This window comes from Pocillopora verrucosa, chromosome 14 (genome assembly GCF_036669915.1).
Source record: "Pocillopora verrucosa isolate sample1 chromosome 14, ASM3666991v2, whole genome shotgun sequence".
NCBI classification, from domain to species: domain Eukaryota; kingdom Metazoa; phylum Cnidaria; class Anthozoa; order Scleractinia; family Pocilloporidae; genus Pocillopora; species Pocillopora verrucosa.
The window spans coordinates 7,267,934-7,279,862 of NC_089325.1; the positions used below are offsets into that span (position 1 = coordinate 7,267,934).

The 11,929-nt window shown below is 39.4% G+C and overlaps 2 protein-coding genes across 2 annotated transcripts; both read right to left on the reverse strand.

Moving 5' to 3' along the window:
* Positions 1-249: 249 nt before the first annotated feature.
* LOC131794842 (uncharacterized) lies at positions 250-4,105 on the reverse strand. Its single transcript, XM_059112409.2, has 3 exons — positions 3,762-4,105; positions 2,290-3,350; positions 250-2,050 (listed from the first exon to the last, which is right to left on the reverse strand). Exons 2-3 carry the CDS (start codon positions 3,323-3,325, stop codon positions 648-650), a joined length of 2,439 nt encoding a protein of 812 aa, XP_058968392.2. The 5' UTR covers positions 3,326-3,350; positions 3,762-4,105; the 3' UTR covers positions 250-647.
* Positions 4,106-5,218: 1,113 nt separating this feature from the next.
* On the reverse strand, positions 5,219-6,794 carry LOC131794887 (uncharacterized). The gene has a single exon (XM_066161309.1). The coding sequence runs from the start codon at positions 6,557-6,559 to the stop codon at positions 5,687-5,689; it is 873 nt and encodes a 290-aa protein (XP_066017406.1). The 5' UTR covers positions 6,560-6,794; the 3' UTR covers positions 5,219-5,686.
* Between the last annotated feature and the right edge of the window lie 5,135 nt (positions 6,795-11,929).

An 11,929-nucleotide genomic window follows, 5' to 3' on the forward strand; every position in this document is an offset into this window, starting at 1 on the left:
ACGGTCCAAGAAGTCACGCAACGCTTACTATCAAAGAAATGAAAATATCAAAAGAATGCTATACTAATGGTTCACCGAGTCTGGAGGTCATTTTTGAAATTAAGGTACGTCTCCTCACTGGAAAGTACCTTAGACCGAGTATGGAAAAGATGTGATAGATCCAAAATGACGTCAGTGCGGAGATATATTTGTATAGTGCACAACCCGATCAGGGAGGGTGATGCAATGAACATGACATTGTGTTCCTGCTTTTCTTGGAACTACGGTGTGATAGCGATCGTTTATTAGAATGAATTACTCCATCATTTAAAAAAACGAACAAAACAAAACAAAGAAAGGTAGGAAATTAAAGTGGTTTCCCTTAGCTCTCTTCTCAAATTGGTCCATCAGTAAAAAGAAGAGTCGCAAAAACTTTGGCAAAATTTAAAATTAGTGTTCCACTGTTGGGGACGGTTCAAGAAGTCACAAAACGCCTACTATCAAAGAAATGAAAATAACTAAGTTCTAAAATATTAAGAGAATGCTATACTAATGGTTCACCGAGTCTGGAAGTCGTTTTTGAAATTAAGGTGCGTCTCCTCGTTGGAAAGTACCTTAGACCGCGTACGGAAAAGATGTGATAGATCCAAAATGGAAATATGTTCAATCTATTGTATGTAGCAGAGGGCCCCTTCCTGTGTTTCTGACAGAGTTGAGTGTGACGGGAACGCATATGCAATGTTTGAGTGCGACGGATCTACAGATGTAATATGATTAATTAAAGCGCTAACAGCATTTTCAACATTATTCCCGCCGATCATTATGTAGTCTTCCCTGTTCGTGGACACACTTGCATTGGATTTTGGAAAATTATAAGGAAATATAATTGTACATTCTCTTCCTCGGCGGCGAAGGCTCAGAGTGATGTCTCGAGTGTCAGTACTGCGTCGCATCTTGACCTCGCCGTCGGCGATTTTCCTTAGCGCGTCGAAAACATATCTAAGAGCGGCCTCTCCTGAGTCTCCGGTATACCACTGTTCAGTTGTCACGCTTGTAGAGTTACCACACATTTCTGGAAATGGTTGATCAAAAAACTTTATGCGATTGGTTATCTCCCTGACTGCTGTTTCTAACTGGTCACCACCAGCCATTGCGTAGAAATCTCCGCTCTTGAACAAGCTCGCATTGGATTTCGGAAAGTTCGATGGAAACCTGATTTCCCAATGTTGTCCTTTGCACTCGAGAGTCAACGTGACGTCATGGGTGTCCTTTTCTCGACTTATTCTTAACTCACTATCAGTGATGTTCCTCAATTCTTGGGAAACGAATCGAAGAGCTGCCTCTCCTTGATCACCAGCATACCACTGCTCTGCATTTATCCGTGCCACGGGTACAAGATTTCGGTCAGCCCATGTTGGTTGCTCCTCAATTATTGCTGATATCATGGCTTGGACGGCGGTGTTGATGTTGTCACCACTGACTATTTTAGAGAGTTCTCCATTTGACAAGTTTACTTCAGATCTAGGAAAATCGGGAGGAAACCTGATTTCCCAGTGATGTCCGTCGCGCGTGAAACTTAACGTGACATCATGTGTGCCTTTTTGTCGACTCATATTCACTTCACTATCAGCAAAGTTTGTCAACTCGTCTAAGACATGACGAAGAGCTGCCTCCCCTTGAATGCTCTCGTACCACTGTTCTGTGGTCACTTGTGCGGCACCACCATGAATCAGCGTACCTTTAGGCTGGATTACTGTTGATATCAGCGCTCTGACGGACGTTTTTATAGCATTACCACCAACCATAGCGTAAAACACTCCGTCAACATGCAAGCTGGCATTTGAAGCTGGAAAATTCGATGGAAAACGGACTTGCCACTGTTTACCATTACACTGGAAGCACATGCAAAGATCCCGGGAGTCTTTATTGCGACTCATATCCACCACACTGTCGGCAATTGCATTCAGCTTGCGTAGTATGTACTGAACATCAGACTCCCCCTGTGTGCTTGCATACCACTGAAAAGTTCCCTGGTTGGCGCTGGACAATCCTTGTTTAAGGGGTACCACATCTGAAAAATCAGAGGCAATACATTTCATAACTGTAGATAAAAAGAGCAATACACTAAAAATCGAAAAGTCCTCAGTGCTAGAAAACCAAAAAGAAACATCATTATCCTTGATAATTACAGAAATGTTGGCCTAGCCTTTACCTCCACAGTGCAAAATGTAAAACAAATTTTGGTGATAATGGTTCCTGGCTACCGAGCATAGGTTAAAGATTGATTATAACTGAATTAGAGAGACGTACCTGTCGTTAGACTGCTGTGGGTAACGGAAGCGGAAGAAGCATCCAGCATAGCATAGACTTGTGTTGCTTTTAGTCTTCTGAGAGGATCATGGTTTGTACAGACATGAAAAACATCTTTAACATGTTTCCAAGCTGAAGACTGTTTGTTCTCGTACTTTGGGTCACAGGATGGACGTTTTCTTTGTTTTTGAAAATTCATGATATCTAGGGGCTGATTGAAACCGTCTCGTTGATATGGGTATGAGTCAGCTGGGTTAATCAAGCAGTAAAACACCATCCCTAGCGCCCAGATATCCACTTTTTTCAAATCGTCCATGGTAAGTTTATTTCTTTGTGCCATTGGTTCACGCAACAGAATCTCAGGTGCCATGAAAGCAATTGTCCCTCTGAATACTTGGCTTGCGTTAGGGTCACTGAGCCCATTTGTCTGCAGCCACTGAGAACGGCTCTCGCCAAAATCAGCCAATTTGCATACAATCGGTCTCTCTGCCTGAATTCTTTTCAACTGACGCCTGTCTTGAAGATTGGAGTAATGCTGATTGGAGATCAATATGTTGATCGGCTTTAGGTCGCGATGAACAATTTCATGGCCATGTAGATGTGCAACTCCTCTGGTGATATCAACTGCTATCTTTGGAATTAGATTATCAAATCGATGTTCTTCAGATTGTGGCACTCGAGCAATCTCCGAAAGAAATTCGTCCAAAGTGCTAACCTTCCTATTTCTTTGAAAAGGCTCAAAATCAAAAACCACGTACTCCATGATAATAGTAAAAGGGTTTATGCAAATACCATAGATTCGGACTACGTTCTCATGATTGAGACTCTTTAATAACAGGGCTTCCTTGATGAAAAGCCTTCTTGAGTCATCTCTCATGGCCACTGAGTTGTGCATGACTTTCATCACAACATGATTGGTCACATCTGGCTCGACACAGTTCGCTAAATAAACTGTTCCAAACGAACCATGTCCAAGAGTTTTACGGATTTTCAGTTTTCGATAATCCCATATCTTGATTTCCAATTCCTCACCCATTTTGACTGACTTTTAAGTTACTTCCCTGTAAAATGAGACAGAGGCAATTCTTTTTATCCAAGTTCTGCTGGAGAGGGTAATACTAAGGCCACAGGGACAAAATAGGTACGCATTACTTTTATGTCAATAGGAAAGACTTTATTACTTTAGTAAGGATAATGAACTGCTGCATACGATGAGATGTCACTGCGATACTCCCAGCTGTGAAAACGAAAATATTTAATTTGTTTTTATAAGGAAACGCTTGTTACGCGATGTTCGCAAGTTAAGTTTCGAAGATCGTTATGGCATTAGGGGCGATTTGGCAATAGCAAGGGTTTTAAAGTAAAAACTAAATCAGATATAGGTGTCAACCGAAAAGCATAAGTTATATGATTGAAATATTTATATTATATTGCTTGACTTGCTCGCTCAACCTCCCTATTTTTGAACTCACCTTTATTTGAAATTAGAGCCTTCTTTTCCTCCGCAAATTTCTTACTATTTCCAGTTCCAGTCGATGTGATAGTCTGTTTCATTAAAAAGAAATACGAACGCTCTTCGCATCAAATGAATGAATACTGTTGACGGCAGAATAGCGACTCATCGAATATATTTGTATGCCGGGCTGGCTCGTCTTCGAGGATCATTTGGTCTCGGTTCCCTTACAGTGATTATTCTGTCACGGTCCTCTAGGCTGTTTAGCGGTAAACAACTGTGGCAATAGTTGATTTTGGTTGTGTGATTTCATTCACAGCAAATTTTGTTTTCGCTAGAGGCGTTACATATTTCAAAGGTCTAATCACAATGAGCAGCTTTCTAATTTCCTAGAATACCTGAAAACAAAGAAGACCTGTCATTTAAAATGCTTGAGAGGGCGGAGCAAGGGATACTGACAGTCAGTTCCGATGTTTCTGAGAATTTCGTCGACGCGAGATACAACATTAGGGAAAGCGAGGCATCTTGGAGAAATTGATCGAGATCCCCGATCAAAAATACATTCATTAGCTCGTTGTTGGCTTGTGTGTAAGTCAGTAACGCTTTCATCTGTAATCCAGACTACCAGAGGAAATCGAGGAGAGCATCAGCTTACAGTCTTGTCATAGCATTTAAGCACTTAAAACGCTGATAAAAGCACAAAGATGGAGAACATGACAAACCAAGAAAGTTTATACTTCGACCCTGCTACAGGAAAGCTTTGCACTTCAAGACCAACAAATGATAAAGCTATAGCTGTGGACATGAACAAACAAGGATCTGGTGGATTTTTCAGCTATACTGTGAAGAAAGCAAGAGGTTGTTTCATGTCTTTGACCCTGCTTGGTGATGTTGTCGAGGAGTTTCCTCGCAATCAAATGCAGAATTGATGCTTTCCAGTGGATCTCTTATTGTAGTCTCTAGTAGGAGCAAGAACCTTGCATAATTACATATGGCTACTGTTGGGTTCAGTTCTGACCGACTATGATTTATAAAAGTGAACGAGAGACATTGTACTGTGGAGCATCTTAAGTTATCAATAGGAAAACGTATTATTTTAGACCATTTTAGTCACGATATTTTCTCCGATTTTCACCCACATCAGGAACTATAGCGTTCTTTCATTGTTTAGTAAATCACTGTAAAACTATTTTCCAAACGGAAAAATAAATTATAGTCTTCAAGCGAATGAGGGGAAACTTCCGAATATCATTAGCGATGATTGACAACAAATGGCGTTGTGCTGATCTTATTTGGGAACTGAGAACTGAAAACTGGCAGAGCAAGAGCCAGAGAGAGAGAGAGAGAGAGGGATGTCCAATTTAGTAATCTAATGTTATCGTATTTGAAAAATACGGTGATATTTTTATAGTATTTGCTGTTTTACATTAAAACAGACTTAATCAAAAATATAGTAATAAATAGCGCATATTAGAAGCGCAAACCTCTAAGAATTATAAATTACATCGGAAGAAGTGAAAGTGTGAACATGTTGTTACTAAGAATTACTTTGCTGCGTGCGAACGGCGTGGGTTGCCTGATCGAAATGTTAAAACAATCAAACATCCAAGAAACTTCATCAACAAGCGAAAAGAACCGTTTATTTATTTGATATCTTAAATCCACCATTTGCAACCTTTACAGATTGTCTCACGTCCAGCTCGCTAAGTGTGTATCTCTATTAGAGACGAAAATCAGACACAAACTTGTCTCATTTTTTAACTCTGGGTTCCTATCCGGCCAAGCTACTAGTTACATATCCTCATTTTGATTAAGGTAATCCGATTTGTACAAGGACAAACTCCAGAAATCGAATCACAGTTGGAAATTGAAAATCAAAATTTCAACTGTCCAGAAATGTAAAAGCTATATTATTAGTTCTTATCAGTTCCTTTCATATCCTTCTTATTTCAAGAAAGATGAACGCTGGATATGGGAGATCATATTCTTCACCGCCTGGTTTTCATTAGTATTAGTAGACTGCCGATACTTCTTGCACTGACTTGGCAAGTCTGGATCTTCAATCAGAAGTGCTCCCTTATAGGGAAAATTGGAAGGAAAATCGACCTTCCACTTCTTTAAGTATTTCTGGTCCCTGAACACCATCGAGATATCCTGGGTATCGACATCTCGGGTCATTTCCACATGATCCTGATAAGCAATTTTCTTGAAATCTTCAAAGGCCTTTCCCAGTTTTTCATTTCCCTTTGGAGCAGAGTACCACTGGGAATTTCTAGTATCTGCTGGTTGCAGCTGAGGACGTGGTTGGGGCCTCAGCCAATCCCTTCCTTGTGCTGCGTTGGATTGTCCTTGGTGATGCGATGACTGATGGAAATGTCGTCCTGTTGATTGCTGAGGATTAGTATCGGGGCGATTAAATGGGTTTTCTCCATCGAGGGATTCCACTCTTCCACTTCTCATTTGAGTCTCGCTTTCAAATAGACGAGGCTTTATGTCATTTACTTCCACATCAAGAACTAAAAATCGTTTGGGTTTTCCATCTTTATGTCTTCCAGCATCCTGAACATTCTGTCCCCTTTGGGATCTAACTGATCGCCACTCTCCGATGTGGCACAGCCTGTAGTCATCCCAAAGCTTTGCACCATATCTCTCAGAGTCAGCCCGACTGACAGTGGAAGGTACTACATAATGTACTACAGGGTTACCCGTGCTCGTCCACTGACCGAACAAACTTCCACATTTTTGTCCGGCGAAACCGGCCTCGCTATTAAGCTTTCCAACATCTTCTTTAAAAATGTAAGCCGTAAATTCAGCCATGTTGATGCGAAGGAAATGAATCCGTTCTGTTTCCTCGTAAGCGGGAGCAGCAGCTATGCTGTATTCACGAACCACCGAGAGGAATAACCGAGTGTAGCGCAGATGTTAGTTACAATTCTCAGTAAACTGCGACGCTCAAGCGCTTTGATCAATGAAAGTGAATTGTTTTGTTGTTTACCTCTTTCCAAGAATCGAGGTTAACAAATATCTTGTGATGTTAGTTTGACAGACAGTTTCTTCCGCTCTTTCTCGGAATCGTGACTTTTAAATAATATATGCAAATTAGCGCACTGCGATAAAAACATTTCCCGGAAAGTCTTAAATACGTAAAATTTCACTTTCCAAAAAACGATTTAAGAAGAAAATTAATTTTCTGGGCTTAAGTTTTAAATCATTTTCAATCAACAGCTACAGTGTTCTCAGAAACCTTACTACATTACGTCACGTTCTCGAGACTTTTTGAAATTTCTTCAATAATTTTAACCTTTTTGCGAAGAAATTTATGGAACAAACCGGGCATGCATGGTGTAGAGGACTGCGTGGCTCAATAATCTAGAGCGATTCGTCGAGGTATAAGCGATTTACCAGCTCTAATCAAAATTATACAGACTAGTAAATTTGGGGAAAGTTAAAATCTATGAAAATCAGTTGTGTGATTTACCCCAGAGTTGTCACGCAATGAGGTAAATTTGTTCGCGTGACTCTTGTTTCTTTTCTCGTCCATGACCTCAGACACAAGAATCCCTTTGTTAAACCAAAATGTCTTCAAGCGATGGCCGTAAATTTACTGTTTTCATCAGAGCAAACGACATCAAAAGGATTTTTAGCTGGGTGATAAAGCATCCAAACTTAGAGACCGGTGGAGACGTGTTTGGTTTGTGGGAAAATCTCACAACTCTTTAGAAAATACATTAAATATTCACTACATTATTGGAAGGCTGTGTCGTAGAACCACTTTTTCATTTCACCAAGACGTTAGATATGCGAGTCAAATGGAAATCATGGCATGGAACACGTTGCTCTTTGGCATTCGCATCAGGGTGGCTTAGATTGACCAAATGGCGGACAGAAGCAAGGAATCAGAAAATGCGGCTGTTTCTTTAAAGTGTTTCCCGTTCGAGATCGATGACAAAACAGAAGAATGCTTGCCTGTTCTGCTTGGAAAATTTCGGGTGTTAACGGCGGGGGAAACCGATTGGACGCATCGCTACGGTTTACATGACATAGAGTTGGTGGGGGGGTGCAGAGTTTTTGATCGCAGACGAAGATCTCGCACTTTTTGAGATTACTGAAACCGAAACGAGTGTTATTGTTATAGGAAAAGAGAAAAAAACACTGGATCTTGACGTGCTGTCAATCGTTTTATGCCTCTCTTTCAATTTCATACAACTGGAAATAATTATTAAAAAAAAGACCAACGCAAAGTTGACATAACGTCGGATGATCCATCTAATCTTCCCATTCAAATACGTAGCCGACAGTTTTCCTCGCCCTTTTCTAAAACTCAACTCATGGAATCCGTATCCTGTGACTTTGTCTTAGCCGGAGGTAACCTTTTTTTTTTTTTTAGGGGGGAGGGGGAAAGGACTTTACCCCCTACTCCTTGGGTAAGGGGTTCTTCCACAACCAATTGAGACTATTTATCGAGATCATAAAATACATTTTTAAATCCCTTGGCAACAATAAACCTTTTAGTTCATTTCTGAGAAAGCAGTACAATTTTTCGAGCATGCATCAGAGATAATCAAGTTAGACCATAAAGATCAAAAACTATCAATCATTACAGAGTTTCTCCAATTGTCAAGTTTCTTTCGGCCATTGTGGGATGAGCCTTTTTGGTGACTTCAGAACTGTTGGTGAGATACAGGCTTCAGCGCCTGAGTCGACAGCGATGGGAAAGAGTGACGTGGAGCATGGACCTGATTAGAACTTGGCGGTCAACAACAGTTAAAACATTTTAATTTGAATTAAAAACAATAATTACTTGGTTATCGTACAGGAGGTTTTTATTTTCTATCGTTTTCACGCTACGATCTACAGTTTAATATAACTGACTTTACCCTGTAGTGATATAACTGATAAAACCATGCACGCGATGAATTAAAACTTTTTAAAGACGGCATCAACATTTCTCAAGCAAACCTATTAAATATAAAAATAGAAGTATCTTAAAATACATCTTATTGAAGACATAGTACCGAGCTAGAAAGAAAGTATGTAATAGATAAAATACATTTTTTTATCTCGTTTTTCCAGCATGCTTGATTATCAAGCCAGTGAAAACACTCTTCGCATCAAATTTATGAGCACTGTTGACAGCAGAATAGTGACCCATCGAATATTTGTATGCCGGGCTGGCTCGTCTCCGAGCCAACCTCTATTTGAAATTAGAGCCTTCTTTTCCTCCGGAAATTTCCTATTTGTTCCAGCTCCTGTCGATGTAATAGTCTGTTTCATTAAAAAAGAATACGGACGCTCTTCGCATCAAATGAATGAATACTGTTTACAGCGGAATAGCGAAAGATATACATGCAATCGAGAACGTGCAACGCCGTGCATCGAGATTAGCTCTCAGACAGAAACGAGGTGAAATGCCGTATGAGGAACGATGTAACATTTTAAATTGGCCTCTTTTATCCACACGGAGAACCTACTTTTCACTTGTGGAATGTTACAAGATTGTCTTTGGCCTCTCCCATTTAGACTTTCAAGAATTTTTCGAATTTACAAAAATGCGTTCCACAAGGGCTAATCATTCTTATAAACTTTACTTCAAATCTTCGAGGATAAATTGTTTTAAAAATTCTTTTTTTATTAGGGTAGTTAGCGATTGGAACAATTTACCAAAGCATGTTGTAGAGACAGGGACTCTGGAACTTTTTAAATTAAGATTAAAAATATTATTAAAATTGTAAACATTAGATAGTTCCTTTCTTCTTCTTCTTTTTTTTTTTTTTTTTTTTTCTGTACATAGTTCTACATTTGTTACTTTTTATTTTTTATTCAGGGGAGTTGTTATATAGGGCTAACCTCCAAACTCCTCTTTTCAAATTTTTATATATAAATTTATTTGTATATAGAATTTGAATAAAGGTGTATGGCGACTCATCGAATATATTTGTATGCCGCGCTAGCTCGTCTCCGAGGATCATTTGGTCTCGGGTCGCTTGCAGGGATTATTCTGTCACGGTCCTCTAAGCTATTTAGTGGTAAACAATTGTGGCTGCTCTGTCACGCGTTGCGTTACCAGTGTTAATCGGGCATGCTGAGAATGTTTTGGGTGGAGTGGTGTCATATGCTAACGGTGTATACACACTCTTGTTTCTACTTGAAAGTTTGCTAAAATAAATCACGGTTACACTGCTGTAGATGGCCTCGTCTTCGATAATCTTAACCTCTTCTAAGGAACGAGACTAATGGACCAGAACAGTGGCAATAGTTCTCTATGGTTCTGTGATTTCATTCACAGCAAGTTTTGCTTTCACCAGAAGCTTTACATAATGCAGAAGTCTGATCGCAAAGAGTAGCTTTCTAATTTCCGAGAATACCTGAAGACAAAGGAAACCTGTCATTTACGAGCAATAGTCTGTAACTTTCGAATCTTTTTCAAAAAATCGCGGCCACCTAACTTCACCGATATGGCTGAAATTTGGCATGAAGGCTGGTTTTAGGGTCCTTACCACGAAATGGGTATTAAAAAGTTGAAGTTGTTTTTGCTTGGCAAAAAAAATCGATAAAGTCGACTTAGTCTGCCCATACTTGCCCGCCATTATGACTGGCAAGGTGTTCTTATGACTTCAACTCGAGTCCTATCTTAAAATCTCTTGAAATAGATAAAAAGATCTACCCTTTTTCTTAACATCTATTAGAAAAGTGTGGGAAATGACAGATTTTGATGATAGGTTATCTCGAAGGTCGTTTTGCGCCTTGAACGGTAAAAAATTTACCCCAATTTGTTAGCCTGATATCTCCAATGTAATCTCGATCCAGAAGTTGCCAGTTACGTTGAACAATTTTTGTTAATGGGTGAACTGATTCCATTAGTAAAAAATATGGGGTCAAAGGAGAAAAGTTATAAATCTATGATGACTTAGCTATATTTGGGACCAGCTCCTAAATCAGCTTACCGGTCAGGAATAGAGGCTGGGTACTTATTTCGTCCAAATGATAAACCTATAGCCGTGGACATGAACAAACAAGGATCTGGTGAATTTTCAGCTGTTCCGTGAAGGAGGCAAGAGTTTGTTCCATGTCTTTGACCCTGCTTGGTGATGTTGTCGAAGAGTTTCCTCGCAACAAATGCAGAATTGATACTTTCCAGTGGATCTCTTGTTCTAGTCTTTAGTAAGAGCAGGAATTTTGCATAATTGTAAATGGCTGACTGCTGGGTTCAGTTCTGACTGACTACGATTTATAAAAGTGAATGAGAGACATTGTTCTGTGTAGCCGATCTTAAGCTATCAATAGGAAAACGTATTATTTTAGACCATTTTAGTCAGGATATTCTCTCCCGCGTTAGGAACTATAGCGTTCTTTCACTGTGTAGTGAATCACTGTAAAACTATTTTCCAAAAGGAAAAAATATATTTCAGTCTTCAAGCGAATGAGGGGAAATAGCTGAACATCATCAGCGATGATTGACAACATATGGCGTTGTGCTAATCTTATTTGGGAACTGGCAGAGCAAGATCTAGAGAGAGAGGGATGTCCAAATCAGTTATCTAATGTTATCGTATTTGAAAAATGTCTGTCATGTTTTCTATATTTATGCTTTAATTGGCGTTTTAAGAGCTTTAGGCCGGGACGAGACTGTAAGCTTTACTCTCAGTAAACTGCGACACTCAACGCTTTGATCAATGTGAGTGAATTATGTTGTTGTTTTGTTCTTTTCCAAGAATCGAGGTTAACAAATATCTTGTGGTGTTTGTTTGACAGACAGTTTTCTTCCGCTCTTTCTCGGAAACGTGACTTTGAAAATGATATATGCAAATTGGTGAAATGCGATAAAAACATTTCCGGGAAAGTCATAAATATGTAAAAATTTCACTTTAGAAAAGACGAATTTAAGAGGAACATAATTTTTCTAGGCTTCAGTTTTAAATTGTTTTCAGTCAACAACTACAATGTTCTCAGAAACCTTACTATATCACGTTACGTTCTCGAGACTATTTTTGAAATTTCTTCAATAATTTTGCCTTTTTGTGAAGAAATTTATGCAACAAACCGGGCTTACATGGTGTAGAGGACTAAATGGCTCCATAATCTTAAGCAATTCGTCGAAGTATAATCGATTTACCGGTTCTAATAAAAATTACACTGACTAGAAAATTTGGGTAAAGATAAAATCTATGGAAATCAACTGTGATTTGC

Excerpts from the sequence above, each read along its gene's own strand:
- LOC131794842 (XM_059112409.2), bottom strand. The coding sequence starts at position 3,325 with ATGGGTGAGGAATTGGAAATCAAGATATGGGATTATCGAAAACTGAAA. Across the intron at positions 2,051-2,289 it reads CCACAGCAGTCTAACGACAG|ATGTGGTACCCCTTAAACAA; the intron begins GTACGTCTCTCT and ends CTGATTTTTCAG.
- LOC131794887 (XM_066161309.1), bottom strand. The coding sequence starts at position 6,559 with ATGGCTGAATTTACGGCTTACATTTTTAAAGAAGATGTTGGAAAGCTT.